The sequence below is a fragment of the Ziziphus jujuba genome, chromosome 12 (assembly GCF_031755915.1).
Source record: "Ziziphus jujuba cultivar Dongzao chromosome 12, ASM3175591v1".
In the NCBI taxonomy this organism is placed as follows: Eukaryota; Viridiplantae; Streptophyta; class Magnoliopsida; order Rosales; family Rhamnaceae; genus Ziziphus; species Ziziphus jujuba.
Window position 1 is genome coordinate 7,600,175 of NC_083390.1, and position 23,072 is coordinate 7,623,246.

At 29.8% G+C, this 23,072-nt stretch overlaps 3 protein-coding genes across 3 annotated transcripts in view; all 3 read right to left on the minus strand.

Annotated features, from left to right (window-relative positions):
- The window catches only part of LOC132800212 (uncharacterized), a 181,727-nt gene that overhangs the window by 20,265 nt on the left and 138,390 nt on the right, over positions 1–23,072 (minus strand). The window lies entirely within an intron of this gene.
- Positions 2,935–5,611, minus strand: LOC107428778 (cytochrome P450 CYP749A22). The gene is given in 8 exon segments (XM_060813238.1): positions 2,935–3,658; positions 3,740–3,892; positions 3,894–4,119; positions 4,202–4,434; positions 4,914–5,026; positions 5,029–5,136; positions 5,287–5,349; positions 5,352–5,611. Coding segments are annotated over 8 exon segments (1,503 nt in total). The 5' UTR covers positions 5,530–5,611; the 3' UTR covers positions 2,935–3,229.
- Positions 8,399–11,141, minus strand: LOC107428776 (cytochrome P450 CYP749A22-like). The gene is made up of 5 exons (XM_048462995.2): positions 10,772–11,141; positions 10,438–10,661; positions 9,779–10,011; positions 9,308–9,686; positions 8,399–9,005 (listed from the first exon to the last, which is right to left on the minus strand). Exons 1-5 carry the CDS (start codon positions 11,052–11,054, stop codon positions 8,577–8,579), a joined length of 1,548 nt encoding a protein of 515 aa, XP_048318952.2. The 5' UTR covers positions 11,055–11,141; the 3' UTR covers positions 8,399–8,576.

Consider the following 23,072-nt stretch of genomic DNA (forward strand, 5'->3'; position numbering starts at 1 on the left):
ACTAGAGCAAACATCATTTGAAAAGGGAAACGAAACTGCAGCGGCAAAACTTCCATCCTTGTATAAATGAAAATTTCACTTTACCAAGAATAATATGAAAATTTAATAATTTAATATGAAAATAGTACATATGGAGTTTTATATTTCAAAAATTATATATATATATAGTGTTAATTTATTTTTTTTTTAATTTTACTTACAGTTAATTAATACTATATAGGTAAATGTTGGATAATTTAAAAGTAAAAAATATATTTTACTAAATAATTTTAAAAAATAAATAACATATTTAATTTAAAAATATAAAAATATATTTTACTAACAAATAAAAATATAATTAGATATATAATTACTTGTTCATAAAGAATTGGGAAAAAAGACGAATCAATAATTAAAAAATAAAAAATAATAATTTGACAAGAATTTTTATAAAAAAGTCATATAATTAGTTTAATCATGTATATATTCTAAACCAGGTTAGATTTTTGTGGGGATGAACGGAGAGGAGTGCACCTTTAAGAATGCCTGATTGGTTGTCTGAGTGGGCATAAGTTGACTTGGAGACACTTTAATAGTTAAAACCAAAAAAAATAAAAATAAAATTCAAGATCTAATATTTTATAGTTATAATTTTTTATTTATTTTTTATTATTTTTGGAAAATGCATGTGTAATGTTTCTTAAATATTTATACCGTTCTTAATATGCAAATGTTATTTTTTTTAAAAAAAAAAATCATAATAACTATATAGTTTTCAATCTAATTATATTCTTTTAATGATTTATTATAAACTATTTTCTCATTGCTAATAAATGTTTTAAATTTTTATAATTGTTAAACAGATAATTTTGCATGTTTGTAAGTTCCAATAATCAATATTTTTAATTTTAATGTTTATAAAAAAAAATTAGATATAAATATTTTTGAAATATTAATGTTATTGTCCCCGAGAGATATTTAATTTGCATTTTGTCCTCTGTTGGCAAGCTTATATAATAAAATGACCATTAATATTCATCTATAACTTTCCACATGAATTTTTTGAACATAAAACATTGTAAACATTTATGAGTTTAACGAGCTAAATGCTAAAAAATAAAAAATAAAAACATTAAGACACCAAAATATAATAGCTTCTAAAGATCAGGAAGTATTTGTATACCCTTTTAATTTTATCAAATTTTTGTATAATAGATTTTATTAAAAAAAATTACTTATCTATATTTAAAAGTGTATATCTATTTGACAGATCTATTTGTGTATTATTATTTTTTTATTTTTTGGGGGGTGTGTGTAAAGAAATGCACAGAAAATTGAAGCTAAAAGAAAAAAACATTAAGGCACCAAAATATATTAATCTATAAAGTTCAAACTATTGGTACTAATTACCTTTTTAAGTTAATCAAAGTTCTATATAATACTATCATTTATTTATATTTTTAAAGTATGCATCCATCTACATGGACGGATCCATACAAGGCTCATGCCTCTTTCAATTTTTCTTTTTTTCTTTTTTATTAGAGATTTCAAAGAAAATTGCAAACATTTATACTAAAATATTATAACATGTAAAGTTTAGGGGGTATTTGTCATAACTATCCTAGTTTTAATGTTACAATATACGATAGTTTTTATGAAAATTTTTAGATATAATAAATAGCAAAACTAAATAGATTAAATATATAATATATTTAATCTATTCACTTTTGCTATAGAGAAGACTAAATGCATACAATAAAGTACAAATTTAAAGCGAAACATAATTCTGATAGGGTCAATCTTTTGCCTCAGAGTGGATACTCTGTTACATAACATGCCTACGTACTCTGCAACAAAATTGCTCCTCCCAAAATAATGTTTGATACTGGATTTTCATCTTATGAAATAAATTTGATCTTTCTATCATAAAATAATTATTTATATTTTTAAAAACTAAACCGATTAAATATGATTATTGAATTTATCCTTACCTATCAGTAGTGTCATATTAACATGGCAATTTAATAGGTTACCAATAAGAGTTCACTTTTTCATAATATAAGAAAAATAATAAACGTAATCAATTAATATTTGCCAAGTCAGCATAGGTCCCACTAATCACTAGTGGTAGCAAATAGTGCATCTTTATATGTATGGATACATAATGATGATGTAACTTTTTTTTTTTTCTTTTATAAACCAAGAAAAGGAGCACTTTAATATTCAATGTAGTTGAATTTAAAATTTAAAAATTATCATTAATGATCATTGATTAAATACTAAATCTACATAGTTAATTGGTAACTCATAGCATCTACATATCAATATAGCTTTTATTATAAAGTTGAGGAGAGTTCCTATTTTATCAAAGTTATATACAATATTGTTTATATCTATAGCTATATTTAAAGCATAAATAAATTTATGTATGTCTATATGTACGATAATGCATTTCCACACACACACATATATATGAATTCAAATACACAAGTATCAATTAAAAAAATATATATATATATATACATATATGTATATATATATATATAGAGAGAGAGAGAGAGAAGTAGTTATTTTTTTATATTATATTCTAAAGAATACCCAAAAAAAAAAATCTCAAATGACTAATGTTTTTATCAACAAAAATCCTTTATTTTTATTTTTTTAATTATTTATGCTATCACTTGGTTGCTCATGTTTAGTAGTCAAAGATGTACTATACCATCATTTTTTTTTTAATTTCAAAAAATTTTAACTATCAACTTTTTTATTACTCATGTAATATTTTAACGATAAAAGTTTTTAGATGGCTTAAGGTGTTATATTTATATTCTACCCCTCCCCCCTCCCCCCCCCCCCCCCCCCCCCCAAAAAAAAAAAAAAGGTCTTATATTCATATTTTTGTTACATTATTTTAATTATTACAATTATATATAACAATTATGTGCTCACCAAAAGTTGCATACAGAAAACAATTTATTTTTGCTCTTTTTAAGCAACCAAACTACATCTGCTTACACATTATTAGTATTATTGACCAATTCATTGGCCACTAACTCAAATTTTGAAGAGAACAAAGAAAACTGTCACAAACAGATTTTTCAACAAACTTAGCCAGTTATAAAGAATGACATGTAAGATGTGTAACTTGGCAACTCGCAACTCAATTTTCCTTAACTAGAAGGCAGCAAGCTCTAAATAATGACAAGATTTTTGGAACACAACCTGCAAGGTTTAATGGGAGTTATAGTCTTCATAGTGGCTGTAGCATCACTTGAATTCCATGTCGTGGACGGACTGTAATATGATGATAGGGCATGTGGACATAAGTTGGCGAAAGAGTGAAGCTATAGCATTGAAGAATCATGGAAAGAGCAATCTTAGATTCAGTTATGGCAAAGTTGGAACCCACACAATTTCGAGGTCCAATTCCAAATGGAAAAAATGCAGCTGGATTGTTCTTAGTAGCTCCAGCGACCCCTTCTGAGAATCTCTCTGGTTTGAATTTATACACATCTTCTCCCCAAAGTTCAGGGTCATGGCGAAGTGCTAAAGATGAGATATACAAGTAAATATTAGCAGGAAGAATATGCTTTCCCAATCTAACTGCCCTTTGAACTTTTCTTGTCATAACGATTAAAGGAGGATATAATCTCAGAGTTTCATTGAAGACCATGCCCATCTAAATAAAACAAAAGATTGTTAGACATTGAGATAAAACAGTGGACAAAATAAGGTACATAGTTTGAGTTTTGTGACTTACTTTTTTGAATTTGGAAAAGCTATCCGGATTTGGATTTTTCTTCCCAAATAAATTGAACACCTCCTTCCTAACTTCCTCTTGCCAATCTGTGTGGATTGCTAGAAGTAAGACAGTCCAACCGAGTAAAGTGTTAGTGGTTTCATGCCCCCCAAAAATAAAACGTTTTACACTTATCAACCAAATTGTCCTCTGAAATCCTCTGGTTGTCGTTGACATCATGATGAGCCTTTACAAGTATTCCAAGAAAATCATTCCCAAAACTGTTTTCTTTTCCACTTATCACCTTCTCTTCTCTTTCCTTTATTATCTTCATAATGTTGTTTCGTATTTCCATCTCAAGCTTGTCTGATTCAATCTCATCACTGGTTTTAAAGAACTTGCTGCAAAATGGATGAATGACAAATTGGCGTGAGAAGAAGTGATTATTTTCCAACTCTGTGTTCAAGTAAAAGCAACAATTACCTGATGCCAGGGAATCTAACTTTATAAGTATTATTGGATGTTAACAAGGCAAACCTCATCAACATTTCGAAAATGTTTTTCCCATTTTGGTAATTATTCCCAAATGCTGTTCGGGAAATCACATCAGAAGTCAACAATCTGAATTCTTCATATACCTCCATTTCTTGACCTTCGTATGATTTCCACGTTTCCAACATAATCTCAACCGCAGTGATCATTGCAGGAGTCATATCCTGTAAACTACCACCTTAAAACACCAAGCATATTTCCTAAAAGATCAAGCTGATAAATGGTGGGTTGAAAATAATCTACAGACTATAACAATTCCATTAAATCCTTCTTTCCCCCCCCCCCCCCCCCTGTTAGTAATTCTTAGCATTCAATATCTAAATGCAAAACACATGATTAAATCCTATATCGAAAAGATATTGGACACTTGGATTACCCCTTAGACAATCATTACATGTTAACAATCATATTTTGTGTTTTTTTTTTTTTTCTCTCTCCAACGGCAAGCATGTGTGGTATATACTCTTTTATTTTTGTTTAAAATAATAAATTACACTAATTTTCTCCTTTACAACGTAAGTAATCATTAATGAAGAAATTAAAGCAGAGGATCAAGTACATCCAACTTCATTAAACACAATTAGGTACCATTGCAATACAAATTAATCTACAATTTATATATATACACGAACAGAGTACTTACTTTCAAGCTCTCCCCATGAAAGGCATGATTGGCCAATCTCCTTAATTTTGCCCACATCTCACCTTCACTGTTCACAAGTCCATCTCCTAATAGCTTCTTGACCAACGGTGTGTCTCGAATTTTGGAAAAGCTCCATCTTTATGACTGAGTATCTCCTTGATCAGCTCTGATTCTGTGACAACCAGTTGAGCTACAGTTCCATATCATTGCAGATAATTCTTTCCTATCATGGAAAAGATAAGTCATACTCAAAATTATTGTATATTACCCTACTTATACATGTAACCGGGCGTTTGCCGCCTAGCATAAACGCCTGGATAAAAATTTCATGCATATGTATGAGTATGAATACACAAAAGACCAGTACTGTTACCATATATTTTGATCCAGGATTCAATATGCGGCTGCACTTTAGGAAATATGCTGTGGGATACATTTGTTTGGTGTTTCCATGGATGAATTTGTAAGAAGGGCCTTTAATTCCTTGCAAACCCATCAAGTACTGCATCCGAGTAGGAGTCCACCATAGTTTGTGAAGTATTTTGATGAGAGCCAACATAAAAAACAGAAAAAGAAAGCTTGAGAAGATTATTAGAAGGTTTCCAGAGGCAGTCATTTGTCTTTCTGGCTTACCCTTTCAAGCTTCTACTTTCTCAAAACTTGGAGAGAATTTCCTTATGTTCAGTTGTATTATTTTATTTTAATAATACTTCAATGGAATTAATTTTATTGAGAATCAATTCTCCACGATATTGATATTGATATTTTGAGAGAAAAAGGTCCTACAAGAAGTATGTTAAAATGTCCACGTAATTACCAAAAATGAAAAAAAAATAAATAAATAAATTCTTCACGCATTTATGATTGTCTTATGCGTGGGGTGCTTGAAATCTAATTTTTCAACTTTTTTGTTAGAAAGTATTTTTACAATTTACATAAAATTTATTCATATTTATGTTAATTGAATATATTAATTAATAATATCTTAATATATATCATTTAATAAATAAATTTAATGAATGTTTTAATACTTATAACATTATTGTATTTTTATTTGATTACTATAAAAATATTTAACTAAAAGAAATTAAATCAAATTTAAGGATTATCAAAAAATAAAACAAAATAAAATAAAATCTAATTTCGGGCTTTAGAATGGGACCTTGAAGCCCGAGCACAAAACCCTAGCCCAAGGCTAAACTTAATACCCATAGACAAGCCCAACTTAGCCCAGCCCATATTCTCTTTTCAACCTAAGTAAAAGCTTGCCTAAACTCCTTCAAAAACGCAATATTTGGGCTTGCCCGGCCAACTGAATTTACACCCTAACAGTGGATATGCAATTCATGTGTAAGAGTAAGGGCTTGCCTTAACCGCCAGGCTTTATGTTTCATTTTTTTCTTTTTTTTTTTTCGGGGCTATATTGGCGGCATGTTTTTTCGGGGCTATATTGGCGGCATGTTTTTTCGTTCTTTTATTACTTTTTGTTCTGTTTTTTATTTTTATTTTTTTATTTTTTTATTTTTTATTATTTCTTTTCGATGCACTCTACGTTACTTTGTAATTTGAAAATTATATATATATATATATATTAATATTAAGAATTATTTTTCCGTATCTAGGCAATTTATAAAATATTAAATTTTAACTTAATATTTCTTAGCTAGGATTTCCAATCATAAAATTCATATTTTATTAGACAATTTATTTTCTTTCTCATATATAATTTTTCTTTAGAGATTTCTCATATGTCATTATTTATTTATTTGTTATTTTTACCATTGTCTCAAAAATTTAAAAGTTTATTTTTTAACCAAAAAAAAATTGCAATCAAATCCAATTTTTCCAGCACACATATAACTGGAGGAGATATATCAATCAATTGTAACATATACCATATGTATAGTTTCATTAAAGATTTGAAGAAAATTTTACTAAGTCAAATCTACTTAATTTATTTGTTCAAAAATATCTGCTTTATTTATGATCTTATTTAGCATTTGGACACCATCTGCTTCTCTTCTTTTCTTATATATTAATAAACCTTTACTTATTTATTTATTTTTTTTCTGAAAAGAAACATAGTTTTCGAATTAAACGGAGAATTATTATCATCACATGATTATTGATCCGGGTTGGTCTTCTTCTGTGTTGATCCCTCAATTGTCAAATAGTACTCTTTAAAGGCCTGAGACTTTTGAAATGCCCGACTTAATGCATTTACAATTGAAACATGACTTAACTTTAAGGATAATTTACATTTTTTCCCCTTCAGTATCGTATCTTTGTATTTTTCTCTTAAACTTTAAATATTGGGTGCCACATTGCCTATAAATATTGTTTTTGTGTCCCTTTTGTCTAATATATAGAGGACGTCTGAAAGAGCAATCAAAGAAATTATGCGTCCTTTACAACGACTAACACTTTCTTCCCCCAAACTATTGAATGTTATATATACAATGAATTTTTTACTCAAATTCATTGTAATATTTCATATATATGGTTTTTATAATTTATTTTGATAAATTTGTCAACTATACATAATATAGAAGCAGTAAAATTAAATTAAGTAAATATTTGCTATTTAAAACTTTATTAATAAAAACTAATAAGCTTTTAGTTACCAAATAAAGTCATCACTAATGTTCTTGGTCTATAATAGTACTAGGATGTTATTCTTTTATTTGTTAAAAATTGCTTTATAAAAGGATACTTTCGTTGACAGCTACTTTTTATTAATATTTATTTCATTATTTTTAATATTTGGTTATAAGTACACTTACACCGGACAGTTGTTTATTAATTGGCTTAAAGTATCAAAAGTTACTGTTCATGTAGTTGACATAAAATTGATGATATATACATATATATATATCTTACTATTGACGTAGGGAAGGTAACAAATGGATTGCATGTAGACATTGGAACAATGTATAGTATAATATATATGGAAAAATAAGACCGTAGTCTACAATGGTCAGAGACTTGCTTCAAATATATGCATAGGACAGTAAAAAGTTTGACTGCAGTTCATCGGCAGATAGTGGGATTTTCTAATTTGTTGCCATTTTTACATCTCCAATGTCAATACTTGCATAAGATAGTTGAAAAAATGATTTCTCCAATTGTATTTATTTGTTTAAAAATTGATTTCTCCATATTATACAAATATTTATGTATGGTAGTTTATACTCGCATAAGATAGTTGAAAAAATGATTTCTCGAACTTTGTGTATTTGTTTAAAAAATGATTTCTCCATATTATACAAATATTTATGTATGGTAGTTTGAAAATGTTTGGATCAGTTTGGAGAACATATGACTTAATAATATCCGTGTTTGATTTTTCTTTCGCTTTGACGCTTACAAGTCCAAATACACATCAGTCTTTGGACAAAATCTAACACTAGATCGAGTTGTATTAAAATGAAGCACTTGCAAGAAAAAAACAGGGGACAACAAAAAAAAATATCTGTAGCCAAATGCAAAAACAAGTTGAACTAAACATGACAATAATTAATTTATATAGATTTGTTACATTAGATAAATTAATAGTTATTATTTGAATACGATCTAAAACCTTTAATAGAAAATAGCAACTCCTAGCACTTGTTTACAAAGGTATCCTTTATGTAATAAATTATCAAGATTAAGGTCTAGTCTTCAGAGTGGTTGCAGTATTACTTGAATTCCATGGCGTGGACGAGTAGTGATAAGATGATAGGGCATGTGGACATAGGTTGGAGAAAGAGTGAAGCTGTAGCGTTGGAGCATCATGCAAAGAGCGAGCTTTGATTCAAGGATGGCAAAGTTGGATCCTACACAATTTCGTGGTCCGATTCCAAATGGAAAAAATGCAGCTGGGTTGTTCTTAGTAGCTCCCGCAACCCCTTCTGAGAATCTCTCCGGTTTGAATTCATGCACATCTTCTCCCCAAATTTCAGGATCATGGTGAACTGGTAAAGCTGAGATGAATAAATTCAAATTACCAGGAAGAATATACTCTCCCACTCTGACTTCCCTTTCAACTTTTCTTTTTAAAGTAATTGCAGGAGGATATAATCTTAGAGTTTCATTCAAAACCATGCCCATCTGCATGAAAATGAAATATTAACGAAAAAATATCAGATATTAATAAAAAAAGAGGGGTCCAAAACTTCTGTTCCATTTTTCTATTCTTGTATCTATCCATATAATACCATCTTATAATTTAAAAATATTAACAAAACATAAAATAAAGTAAAATGAAAAAATAATTGTTTTTAAAGATAAGATGGAATTCTATCACTGATTAAACAAAAATATGGATAGAAAAAAGAAAAAAAAAAAAAAGAAAGATAAAGACCCTCTAAAAAGAAATGGGTAATTCATAATTTGAGTTTTTTGAGACTTACCTTTTTCAGTTTGGCAAAGCTATCTGGATTTGGATTTTGTTTCCCAAATAAAGTGAGCACCTCCTTTCTAAGTTCTTCTTGCCAATCTGTGTGGATTGCTAAAAGTAAGACAACCCAAGCAAGTAAAGAATTAGTGGTTTCTTGGCCAGCAAAATAAAAAGTTTTGCACTCATCAATTATAGTGTTTATTGAAATCCTTTGGCTGTCGTCGGCATCATGGTGAGCCTTTAGAAGTAATCCAAGGAAATCACTCCCAGAATTGTCTTCTTTTCCAGTCATCATCTTCCTTTCTTTTTCCTTGATCATCTCTATAATGTTGCTTCGCACTTTTGAATCAATTATGTCTAGTTCAATCTCATAATCAGTTTTAAAGAATTTGCTGCAAGAAAAATTTGGCATGAACAGATGTGAGTTTTTTTTCCTTCTTCTTTTATACTCTATATTTATTTTTGAAAAAGAATTATTAATTACCTGATGCCAGGAAACCTAAGTTTGTAAATATTATCGGATACTAACTCGACCAACCTCACCAGCATCTCAAAAATGTTCTGCCCTCTTTCATAATCATTACCAAATGCTGTTCTAGAAATCACATCAGAAGTCAACAATCTGAATTCTTCATACACTTCAATCTCTTTACCTTCGCACGATTTCCACCTTTCTAGCATAATCTCGACACTAGTGATCATTGCAGAACTCATACCCTGTAAAATACCACAATTTAAGGCAGTGTTGAAATAGAATCTAATTTTTTCTATAAATTTACTTGTTATAACTTTGGCATAGATTCAATGTTTATTCTTTATAAATATATATATATATATATTATTTTTTTCTTATTAGCGCAATTAAGACGTGAATTCACATGACTTAAGATTTTTTGTCTTATTAGCTCTAATAGATTTTTCCTTAGACTTCTAAATATACAATTTTTCTTAAATGAAGACATTCTGAACATTTTAAATTAGCAATAAATGGATTGAATTATTTAGAACCATTAAATTATATATATTTGATGTAACATATAATACAATTACTTTATATGATAATGTTCTACTTATCTTCAACTTACAAACTTAAAAGATATCCTCATTTGAGTCGGATTGGTTTGCATATATTAGTGCACTTACTTTCAAACTCTCTCCATGAAAGGCATGATTGGACAGTTTCCTGTGTCTTGCCCATTTCTCACCTACACTGCTCACAAGACCATCTCCTATTATCTTCTTAAGCACAGGATGTATCTCGAATTTTGGAAAAGCTTCACCTTTATTATTGAGTATCTCTTTGATCAACTCTGGTTCTGTAACAACCAGCTGAGCTTCAGTTCCATACCATTGTAGATAATTTTTTCCTACCACATAAAAGATAATTCACAATTAGAGTTTTTTGTTACATATAAATATAAAAATAAATATATATTTATATATATTATTATTCAATTACAAGACTAGAGCTTGCTACCGTATATTTTGATCCAGGAATCAATATGAGGCTGGACTCTGGAAAATATGTTGTGTGATAAACTCATGGGTTTTTCCATAGCTTTGTTTTTCATGATCAGAATTTCTTTGGTGTTTCCATGGATGAATCTATAAGAAGGGCCTTTGATTCCTCGTGAACGCATCAACTTCTGCACGCGAGTAGGACGCCACCATAGTTTGTAAATTATCTTGATGATAGTCCACAGAGAAAGCAGACCCAGAAAGCTTGAGAAAATTATTGCAAGATTTCCCAGAGCTCTCATTTTTTTCTCTCTGGCTTACCGGCCTCTCAATCGTTTATTTTCTCAAAACTTTTTTTTTTTTTTGGGCCAATTTTCTCAAAACTTATAGAACGAGTGCACAGAAGATTTCGTTTCATCGGTATTTATAGAAAAATCATTGCTTGATCAATACATGATAGTTCATTATAATATAGAAGTGGTCCCTACGAAAATGATACTAGCAATAATTGTGGTCCAATCGGATAAAATAGTCATGCATTCAATTTCACTTCGATTTTTCTTTGTCAATATTCTTCCTCATAATAACAATATCAAAGAAAATAAAAAATTGATCGTTTTAGTCAAAAAGTTGTAAGAAAATTGGCATCTCTATACCACCTTGTTGGATTTGTAGTGGCCAATTTTACTTAATTATTTAAATATTGAAAGTCGTAATTATATATAATAGTTGATGTTATTGACTTGAAATTTCAAACCATCTCAAATAATTTTGCTTTACTAACCGTGATGTAAGTGAATTCACTTCCCAAATACCTGAATAAAAAAATAAGATATGCTTAAACTAGCTAAAACAATTACGTTTTTTTTGTCCAATCTATTTAAGTTGTTCAAATCTAAACAAATTGGGAATCCTAATTAGAATATTTTCTATTCCTAAATAATACTGTTATTTGTTTATTTTTTTCCTACTAAAACCCTAATTATGAGTCTATATACCTGTCTTAAGCTGTCCCAAAGCCACACAATATAATAATTTTCACATTTATTTCGTCATTGTCTATTTTGTAAGCATCACAGATTCAAGTTCATTAATGGTAAAGGAGGATGCACGTCATAAGTTCAAGTTCATCAATGGTAAAGTACGACGTGCAGTTGTGATTGATGATTTTTGCATCAATAATTTAGCTCGCAAGATATCACTATGTGAAACTAGTAAATTAACGACATTAATTATGTGATGCAAAAAAAAAAAAAAAAAAGCAAAGTATGTGCTAAAAAAAACCATGATGTTGAAGATAAAGCATCAATTAAAATTCTAAAAATATAAGATGCTTTCACAAAACATGTGTTGCTTAATAACAATAATAAACAACGTTTTTTTAGTATTTTTTGTTCAATAAATAAAAATAATAGCAAACATTTTTATAAACAAAGCGTCGATAAAAATAATTTATATTGAAAAACACTTTTGTAATAAAAGTGTTGATTATTATAATTTTATTTCAAGCTAAAAACAAATGCTAGAATAGCAAATTTTAAGTTAAATATTTTTTTTATTTTACATGCTATGTATTTTTTAAAATATTTATAAAAACCACCATAAAAAGTTGCGCCCAAAGCCCTTTTAAACGTTGGGACCAGCCTTGAGCATAAGTATTGTCCCACCAAGAAAAATTATTAATATTATTTTGTTTCTCAAAATGTTCTGATTTACTCCTCTACAATAATTGTAATGGCATACTAGTAATGGCAACGAGGCAGGAAGGGTACGTGAGAGGCCAAAAAATAAACCCACTCCTGCCTATTGCTCCGATTTAACTAGGATGGTGAGGGATTCCTTGGCAGGGAAATAGAGCGGAGCAGGGAATACTCATTTTCCCATCATAAAAAGAATAATAATAAGAAAAATAAAATAATTTTTTAACTAATAAAATAAATATTTTTGAAAATATATTATATATTCTTAAAATATATTCATATTTATTAATATAACTGTATTTAAGTATAAAAAAAACTATAAAATATAAAAATAAATAAATATTATTAATACTATATATATATATATATATATGGGGTAGGTACAGATCCGGAAGTATAATCTTCTTTTTCGCTCTGACGCCTACCGAAACATAGGCTCTTGCCTTGTTCCTGTCTTGATTCCAGTTTAACCAAATATTCCCCAACCTGTTAAAGGTGGTCCCAGTGGCAGTGGAGGGAAGCCAAGTAAATTGTCATCCCTATACTATATACCTATATTCGCCCACAAATAGTTACTATTAACATACCTTTTTAATTTTCGTTTTTTGTTTGTTAGTTTTGATTATTATATTATTATAATTTATTTTTAATCCTAACTTTAAAAAAGATGATGGACAATCAAATCAAAGTCGAAAGGTATTTTAGACCTTTAACATTTTCTTGTTTCTATTTTTAAAAATATAAATATAAATAAAACAATAAAATAGGATTTCAACTTATGAATTCGTCGACTTCTATATTTGACCTCCTTTAAATCTTCCTTCTCCCACTTTATTCATTGAAATATACAGGTATATCGAGAAGAGAAAACTATAATGTGAGAAAACTATTGGCATTCGATCCTTATACGTTGTTGGAGTCGATTGTATTGCATGTTTTTGAAAAGGAAATAGCTGATAAGAAAGTCACCTAAGATAAAAGATTTTTTTAAATTTTATAGCTGCTAATTTTATGACTCTACCTTCTCATCGACATCTGTTATAACTCTTATCTCAGGGGCTTACAAGTTGAGAGTTCGTAGTTTGAAGAATATTGATTAGAGGCTGCGAATTGAGGGTTTTCAATTTAGGTATGACCAAGACTTCGATTTGAAGGATAGTAAGACTTGAAGCTTTATATTCTCGGTCAAAAATTAAGTTTGTTACCGATCCATCTGTTAACATCTACATAAGTGCATTTGATTGTTGTGGTTAGGGTTTTCAATGATCTTCATCCTTACAAAATTAATGCACTAAAATTGCAATCACTAAATCATTATTAAAGGGTTTCCTAACTCACTTTTTTTTTTTTTTTTTTTTGGGGTTAGTTCTGTTCTTACCCTTTCGATCTACTATATCTCAAAACTCAGAAAATTGTTTTCATTGAAAAATCACCGAAATTTATATTATATACACAAAGAAAATGACAGTTTTGCAGTATGTGACTCATTCACGGATTATCAAATATATGGTTGACTTTTTTAGCTTCTAGTATCTGTTGCCATCGTCAAAGGTTTGTTAGTATTTGAGAAATAAAAAGGAAAAAAATAATGTTCCATGCACGATATGTTAGTATATTAATTAATATATTAATATGTGGTTCAGCATATAAAAACAATAGAAGATATTTTAAAATGTTAGTATATTAATTAATATATTAATATGTGGTTCAGCATATAAAAACAATAGAACATATTTTAAAATGTTAGTATATTAATCAATATATTAATATGTGGTTCAGCATATAAAAACAATAGAACACATTTTAAAATGTTAGTATATTAATTAATGTATTAATATGTGGGTTAGCACATAAAAACAATAGAACATATTTTAAGGAATTGAGATTTTTACTTTTTATTGTTGTTTCTGGACGTACAAGGGACTCAAAATTTGTTCCAATTTTAGACATCAGTTGGGAAAGCAACTCATATGAAATAAATTACTAGTTTAATTATAAGGTTGAATTCAACCTTTATTAGTATGGTTTTTTTGTGGTCCTTTATCTTTAGCGTATTTTGTACATTTGGAGTTAAATAACTATGTTGAATTTGAACTTTGGTACGTCGTACTTATCGAAAAATTAGATGAAGATGGACAAAGGACTAACGGTGCAAAAGAACTGAATCTATGGGATAGACATGCCTAAAAAAAATATGTTAGGGCTAAGTGTGCAAAACACCAAAAAAAAAAAAAAAAAAAAAAAAAAAAAAGAGAAAAAAAAAAGCAAGAAAGAAAAAAAAAAAAAACGTATTAGTATTATTATTTTTGGTAAATGAAACAATCAACTGCCAGTATTCAAGATTACCCGACATGACTAATGATAGTAGGTGAGATGTGAGATTTAGGGGGAGTGTCTTTGTCATATTAGTATAAATTTTGAATTACAATTCTTACGTTAAAAAAAAAAAAAGAAAAAAGAAATAAAAGATTAATTGCACTTTTGTATCTATAATTTTCAAGATTTTGCAATTTAGAGCCTAAACTTTCAAAAGCCATTAAGCCCTCAAGTTTTCAATTGTTGCAGATTGGTTCAATTCATAATTTAAAAAACGGATATGTAATTTTGTCCATGTGGACGAGGTTAAGGAGGGCTTTTTATTCATATTTAGGTTGAGAATAGGGTCACATGAAATCCACGTGGATGAAATTGTTACTCATCTATACCTCAAATTGGAGATTGGATTACTTTGCAACAAATTGAAAAACTGATACTTTTGAAATTTGAGAGTCCGAATCACAAAACTTTAAAATTGAAGAAAAAAAAAAAAAAAAACAAACACAGTTAACTTATAAAGAAATAAAAGAAATTAAGAGACCCAAAACCTCATGATACATGCTTACAAAGTCTGCTTCACCTATCTTTGAAAACAATTGTTTGAGCTAAATAATTATTTCATTGCTATTGCAAAAATACATAAATAAATAAAATATATATTTCTTTTCGGGCCAAATGTAGTTAAATAAATGTTGGAAAGGAAGAGTTGGAACAAAGAAACATAAACCTTCCTACAAATCTAGATCGATCAGACAATATTACCTCAAATTAACTAGAGATTTTTTTATCATTAGAAGGTGTTGGTGCTTAACAAATAATGATTTCTGCATTTTTTTTTTTCTTTTTATGGGTTGAAATTGATTTCTCCATTGTCCGAATAATGGATTTATATAATTGCTATCCTTGATTTCATAGTTCTATGATTTAGACCCTTAACTTTTAAAATCTCACAATGGTTAGTCTCAAGCAATTTACCATTCCTTATCATCTTTTGTTAATCCATTAACCTCCAATAGTTGATAGACTATGGCAGAAGTTGCACCCTTCATTAAAGAATTCTTCATTTTCATCTATTGATGACAAACACCTTTTCAGCCAATAAAACTTGACATCAGAATCCTTCTTATTGGGCTTCAGACATTGTCCTTTCTTTGCAGAAACTTACTTGATTTTGATTACTCACCATAACAAAAAGTCTTAAACTTATTTTGTAACATCCCGTCCTGAAATACATCGGAAATTTCTCAAGTTGACCGAAGTTAAACGGGTTTGACCATCATTGACCAAGAGGGGTTAAACTTTGACTTTTTGATTCGGATAGAATTCTAGGTTGACTAAGGTACCTTTATGAAGTATGCAGCAACCTGAGTCCGTAGACTAGCAACATGTCGAAAACAGAGCTACGGTTTGAAAGTTATGAGCAAAACAAGTTGAGGTCTGAATTGTCCGAGGGTGCCTGAGTTGACTTTTTATTCTTGCAAAATTTAGCTTTGACTCATGTATGGTTATGAAATACTCATTGACACGAGTTCATATACTAGTGGCACGCCTGATTTGGACGTGTGGTTTGGAAGTTATGGACTTATGAAGTTTTTTCGAGATAATAGTTACTATTTATCCATCTGTGAGTGTGTGAATAGTATCAACATGTGTAAAAAATCTGGCCGACCCATGACTGCATAATGGCACCCACGGAAGGCATTTTGATTGGCTGAGAGGGGGGAAAGAGAAGGGGGGGAGAGAGGAGAGAGAAAGAGGAGATAAGAAGATAGAGAAAAAGGAGGAAACACCGGCCACCATCGATTCACCCATTTCCGGCCACCACCCAGCCACATGCACTAGACCACCATGTAGCATACCTCCTTTCAGGCCAGCCATCCAAATTTCATGGCCAATCGACCATCGAGACGATTTTCGGCTGCAGTGCTGATTTCTCCCAAACCAGACCTCCATTTGCTTCACCGCCAGTCCTATTGGCTTACCATCACCAGATCTACCTTCTCACCAAATTTCACTGCCAGTGGCCGTCGGAGTTGGTGGATTTCGGTGACCACGGCGGTTCGTCGGAAAACCCACCTCCAACGAGTTCCCGATCATCTCACCTACCCTTTCCCACTAATTTGGCCTCTTTGAATCCAAATCCGAGGTCCGTTTTCTCCAATTTGTGATGGGTTGTGAGATTTGAGAATTCTAATTCTGAGAGCTGTTCGGTGATATTCCGGCCACCCCAGGTCCGATTTTCGGAAGGTAAGACTTGATTCTTAACCCTCGCATTGTAAGCTTCGATTTGGTATATCGTTTATAAATTTTGGTTAACATTTGTATTAGCTCCCCCAATACCTGTGTGTAATATACCTGATTAAAATATTAATTTAATATGTTTTGTGTAATATTGATATTTTAGGAGCATGTGTTAATTGTGAAATTGATCCCATGGGGGATTTTGATTGAATTGCGTGCTCAAGGTGAGTGATCCACCTGCAAATTGATTTTTGGGTGTTAAATTATGAATATTTCGTGTTAATTAGATATTCAAAAATTACATTTTATGTGTTGAATATTTAATTAAATTCTATTTGAAATTTTGATGCCAAATTGAATGAATTAGAAATATTTGTGCATTTTTAATTTTTATTAAATTATTGTTGAGTAAATGTTGAAATTATGATGCATGATAAATGTATTTATATGATTTTAAGAATATATGAATTTCATGAGGTTTAAATATTATTTTTGGTGTGGATTGATTTTTCAGATTTGGAGGAAAATAATTATTTAAATTTATTAAGCATTGAAATAATTGTGGAATTTATTTTCTGGTTTTGAGGAATTGTGTAAGTAAAGTATGTATGAAATTTACATGGTTTTAAAGATATATTGATTTAAATTGATTTTGGGGATTTGAGAAAAATATTGTTTTGAAGCATTATGCTTTAAAAATATTTTTTTATGTATTGAAATATTATGGATTGAGTTTATGCCACTGGGAATTTGATATATTTGCTTCAATGAGATTATGATAATGGATTTTTAACGTGGTGGATTTATGATGATGGTTTAAAGAAATGGGGATTATATGGATTTGAAAAGAGATATTTAATCTAGTGGTAATTATGAGATTTTGAGATTTGAAAATATAATGATTTTATGATTTTTAGATGCACTCATATAGTACTGATGTTTTGTACTGTATATATATTCATATGATTAGCGTGTATGTTATAGCGTTGTCCTGTGGATGTCATTGGACCTGAGGGCTGGCAGGATATAATGCATAGTAAGCATCAGCCGGCCCCCTCCATGGCCAGGATGATTGTTGATAGTATCGGCCCGATGGGATGCTATGGTGACCAGATGCAGGTTCACTTCTTAACCTCCTCGTCAAGTGGTGCTTTGGGACGTTGGGCACCGTCGGACATTACTGGTATATAGTATGGTGCGTCATGATATTTTCGACATGAATTTTCAAACAAAATATTTTAAAATTTGTATTTAAATCAAAATGTATTTAATGGTGTTTTTATCATTTAATTCGATTGATGTTTTAAGATGCATTTTACTATGATTTGATTATTTAAATTGACTTGACGATTTAAGATGGATTTGTTTATATCTTCACCATTTATTTCAAATAGATGTTCTAATTGATTTAAATATTTCTTTTATTAATTAATTGATTTATTCTATTTATTTATATATTTCTTGGATTATTGTCGTATAAATTTTATTGTGATTTTTTATTTATCTATTTATGATATTTTATTTACCATTTAGTAATTGTTATAAAAGCCATGGTAACAAGAATGTATTACATTATCAGGACTATGCAAATACTATCTTCTTTTTATGCATATAAAAAATATAATATTATTAGGATCCTCATAGTACAAAGATACTCATATATGGGCTAACGACAGTCAACCAAATCACCACAATCAAATGCATTAAACTAAGTCATCGATAAGATAACTTAGAATATGCGATTCATGGTATTCAATTAACTTCCACTGTCGTTCCAAGCATTCTACCATGTAGTTAAACCATCGACAAGATAGCCTAATCACCTGTATGGATCTTGGTTCATAAGTGAAAGAGAATAAGTTATATTGGCAATTTTATGAAATAGTCAAGCTAAGTCTTGTGATAGACAAGCACTTAGGCATCATACCTACTATCCCAACTTCACGTTGAAACTTATAAATTGAATAAATTAAATGTCATAATATGCAGGTACATAAAGTCACATTTATTATATTAACTTTTATTACATTGGCAATTCTATGATATGAAAAAATTAAGTCTCATAATGGATGAGTACTTAAAATTCCACTCTATTATGCCAACTAGGTAAATAGCTTATGACAATTCATGATTTGGTCAAATTAAGTCTTACATTAGGCAAACAATTAATCAATCGTCACTACTATATCAAACATAATATAAAGTCTTCCAATGAAAAATTTTAACCAAAATATTTACTTTGAACCTTCGGCATTTAGTTGAATAAAATTTGAGAAATTGAGAATGGAGTAAATTTTCCAAAAATAAAGAAATAAATAAAAAAACCACAAAGTTTGAGAATAAATTAACAAAAATTATAAAAATCATATATAAAATCAACAAATAAAAAAATATTTTTTTAATACAAAATGGTGGCTGACATAAGCAAAAGAGGCTACTAACATTAGCTATCTTCCTCCTTTAGCTAGGTCAAGGGTCAACATGGTTTACTGACTAACGAGACGAGTAACCCATTTCCCTAACCCATTCGAAAAATTCCACTCCAACCATTGTTTGATGAAACCGGTGTCAATCTATTCATTTCTCCATGGGAAACAAATAACCCCATCAATTTGGTAAAAAATCAAACAGAAAACAATGGACAAACAACTTATTTTTCAGCCATGGATGTTTAATAATTTGCCAAAATTTAGATGTGTTTGAGACTAAATTGATCATCGAAAAACAGTCAATTCATCTGAAAATAAGTCTAAAACAAAACCCAAAACTCAGTTATGTCTAAAATAAGTTTTCCATAAATTCAATAAAGTGGATTTCACAGTTTCATGCGAATGTGTGGTTTTCAAAACTAAGTGATCAGTCAAACATAGTCCATTATGTTTGAAAATCAAGATTACACAAAATCTAGTTTTAATTTTGATGAAAAAAAGTTTTTCAAAAAAAAAAAAATGATATAGATTAGTTTACAGCATGGATAAACCCATTACCTAAAATAAAAGATAGTTGTTGATTTCTTTAAAAAGGGCGTAGCATATAAGAAGAATCCAGTGAAAAAAAACTTGTTAAAACAATTTCACAAGAAATCTTGCACAATCATAAATCACAGATTGTGAAAATACTAACATGGCTTTGATAAATCACAAATCATAAAATACAAAATACAATTTAAAATGTGTGTAACCTTGCTCTGATATCAATTATTAGTGCTAAGACAATGAATCAACTAACAGAACAATAATTCACAGCACTATAAACCTAAGATCTACACACATGCATATACAATATTTTAATATATTATTTAAAAAAACTGATTTGCTAACATTTATGCAATCATTGAATTTTATGAGCAATAATCCTACAAAACAGAAATTAATAACTTAGGAGTAGTGCCTAATGGATACACTTTTTTCTAATGCTTTTCTTACGTTTTCACTAAACAAACATGTAAATACCTCAAGTCATAATTTCTCTATTGTATGTATCGTACTAAGTGACTGATAACTTATTCCCCAATATATATAAATAATTAAATAATAATAATGATAATATAATATAGTAATATAGTAACAATAATAAAATAGGGAATAAGCCAACTATGCTTTAAGAGAGAACAAGTCCTTCAATTTAATGGTCCAACTGAAGCATTACATAGAGTGTGTGCCCAATAGCCCTACTACAAATGTTAGTAAATAAGCCAGTCCCATTACTAACACAAATAAATCCTGTAAATGAGTCATGTGACTATGGTTAGTTCACATAAAATATCTAACATTAATTACCTGATGCCAAGAAATAATCCAAGTTTGTAAATGTTACTGGCTATTAACATGTCCAACCTACTCATCATATAAAAATTGTTCTTCCCTTTTTTGGTAATTATTCCGAAATTCTATTATGGAAATCACATCACAAGTCGACAATTTGAATTCTGCAAATACTTCAATCTCCTGACCTACATATGATTTCCACCATTCCAACATAATCCCAATGGCAATGATCATTGCAGGAGTCATATCCCATAAAATACCATTTTAATTAATGCATTATTTTTCCTAAAAACTCAAATTTATGTGAATTATATTAGGAACACCATCTAGTCTACCATGTTATAAATCACAGTGTACAAATATTATTATTTGATTGATTTTTATTTAATTATACTTATCCCTTCAAAGGTTGATTTATCCATATTTATGTTATTATGTTAATCAATCAAATAATGACATGTGTATATTAGTGATAATTTGGTAGATTAGATAGTATATGTAGTGATATAAATGATTAGATATAGTGACAAAGCGAAATATATAATTTATATACTTGAAAAATTGCTCCTCATTTTCTTTTTACAGTAGGAGATTTTTAAAGCATGCGATAAATGGAAAAAATGTATGATAAAATCTTACCTCAAAGGAAATAGTATTTGACGCTTGAATATTGAATTTCCAGGTAGATAATTGTCAGGACCCTTCCAGAGTTTCCTATTGAAACCTTAGGATGACCCGACTATAGAAACCCCATCAAAATTTTTATAGAAAATTCAGCAACATCTTACAATAACAACAACAACAACAACAACACTAATAATAATGATGATGATAATAAATAATAATAACAACAACAATAACAATTTCATCATAACCCATCCAAAATCCCTTATCGGAACCCATAAACCTTGATTTCGGGTGAAATTCTACTGGACCGTTTTACGAAAAATCCGGCAGCTTCTCCCCTGAGGGTTGAGCATGCCTAAGAAATTTCCTACATAAAAACACATTTTTATATTATACCACCTTATTTCTCCCACCTTACTACAAGAGATTCCACAAATTTTCAGGACTTCTATAGAAATAGTACAGTGCTATAGACACAAGGAATAGTTTTAATAAAACATAAATACTTATATAATTTATGTTTGCCCACACCATCCACTTAGTATAATCTTACATTTCCATGCCACTTATTATCACACCAATGCATAATATAGATCAGACGGTAATAAAACAACAATAATAATAGTAATATTGATAACAAATATAGTTCAACTCATTCGAAGACTACCACACTTGCCCAAAAGCTAATATACTTGTCCGAAGGCTGCAATACTTGCTCAAAAGCTATTGTATATATAACACCCCATCCTGAAGTACGCTGGAATTTTCTCATGTTGACCAAGGTTGACTGGGTTTGACTGTTGTTGACCGAGAAGAGTCAAACTTTGACTTTTTAAATTGGCAAGAATTCTAGGTTGACCAAGACAACATTATGAAGTACGCATCGACACGAGTCTGTAGACTAGTAGCACGTCGAAAACGGAGCTACGGTTTGAAAGTTATGAGCAAAACAACTTGATGTCCGAACTGTCTGAGGGTGCCCGAGTTGACTTTTTATTTTTGTGAAATTGAGATTAAACTCATATATGGTTGTGAAGTACTTGTCGATACAAGTTCGTAGACTAGCAGCATGTTTGATTCGGACATGTGGTTTTAAAGTTATGAACCTCCAAAGTTTTTCAAATATCGTATTATTTTAATATTATTTTTTTAACGTGTGAACAGTATATGCCACGTGTGACTTAGTACATGGTGCCGTGTGTCATGATGAGAAAATACCACATATCAGCCATAATTAAATATTACATTATTTTATTATTTTATATTATATTATTATTTGAATATTATTTTATTTTATTTATTTCTTTTTCTTTTTCTTTCCTTTTGCCCATGTGGGAAAACAGGGGGGGGGGGGGGGGTGAAGACCCCCGTTCCTTCTTCCCTTTTGTCTTCTTCTTTCTGGAATTATCTGGAGCTCTCCTTCTCTTCCCCTCCCCGCTCATTCTCGGCGACCATTTTCCATCACCAATTTCCTCTCAATTTTGGACACCCACCAAGAAATGTTTATACCAACTTGAAACCCACATTCCATGAAACCATAGCCATGTTTATCACGCCACAAAATGGTCTAGACTCGCTGGGAAGCCATGAAAATCAGTGAGGGATGCATTTTCCGATTGCTATCTTCCGATGAGCATAAGGTATAATGGGTGGTCCTTTCCCACAAATT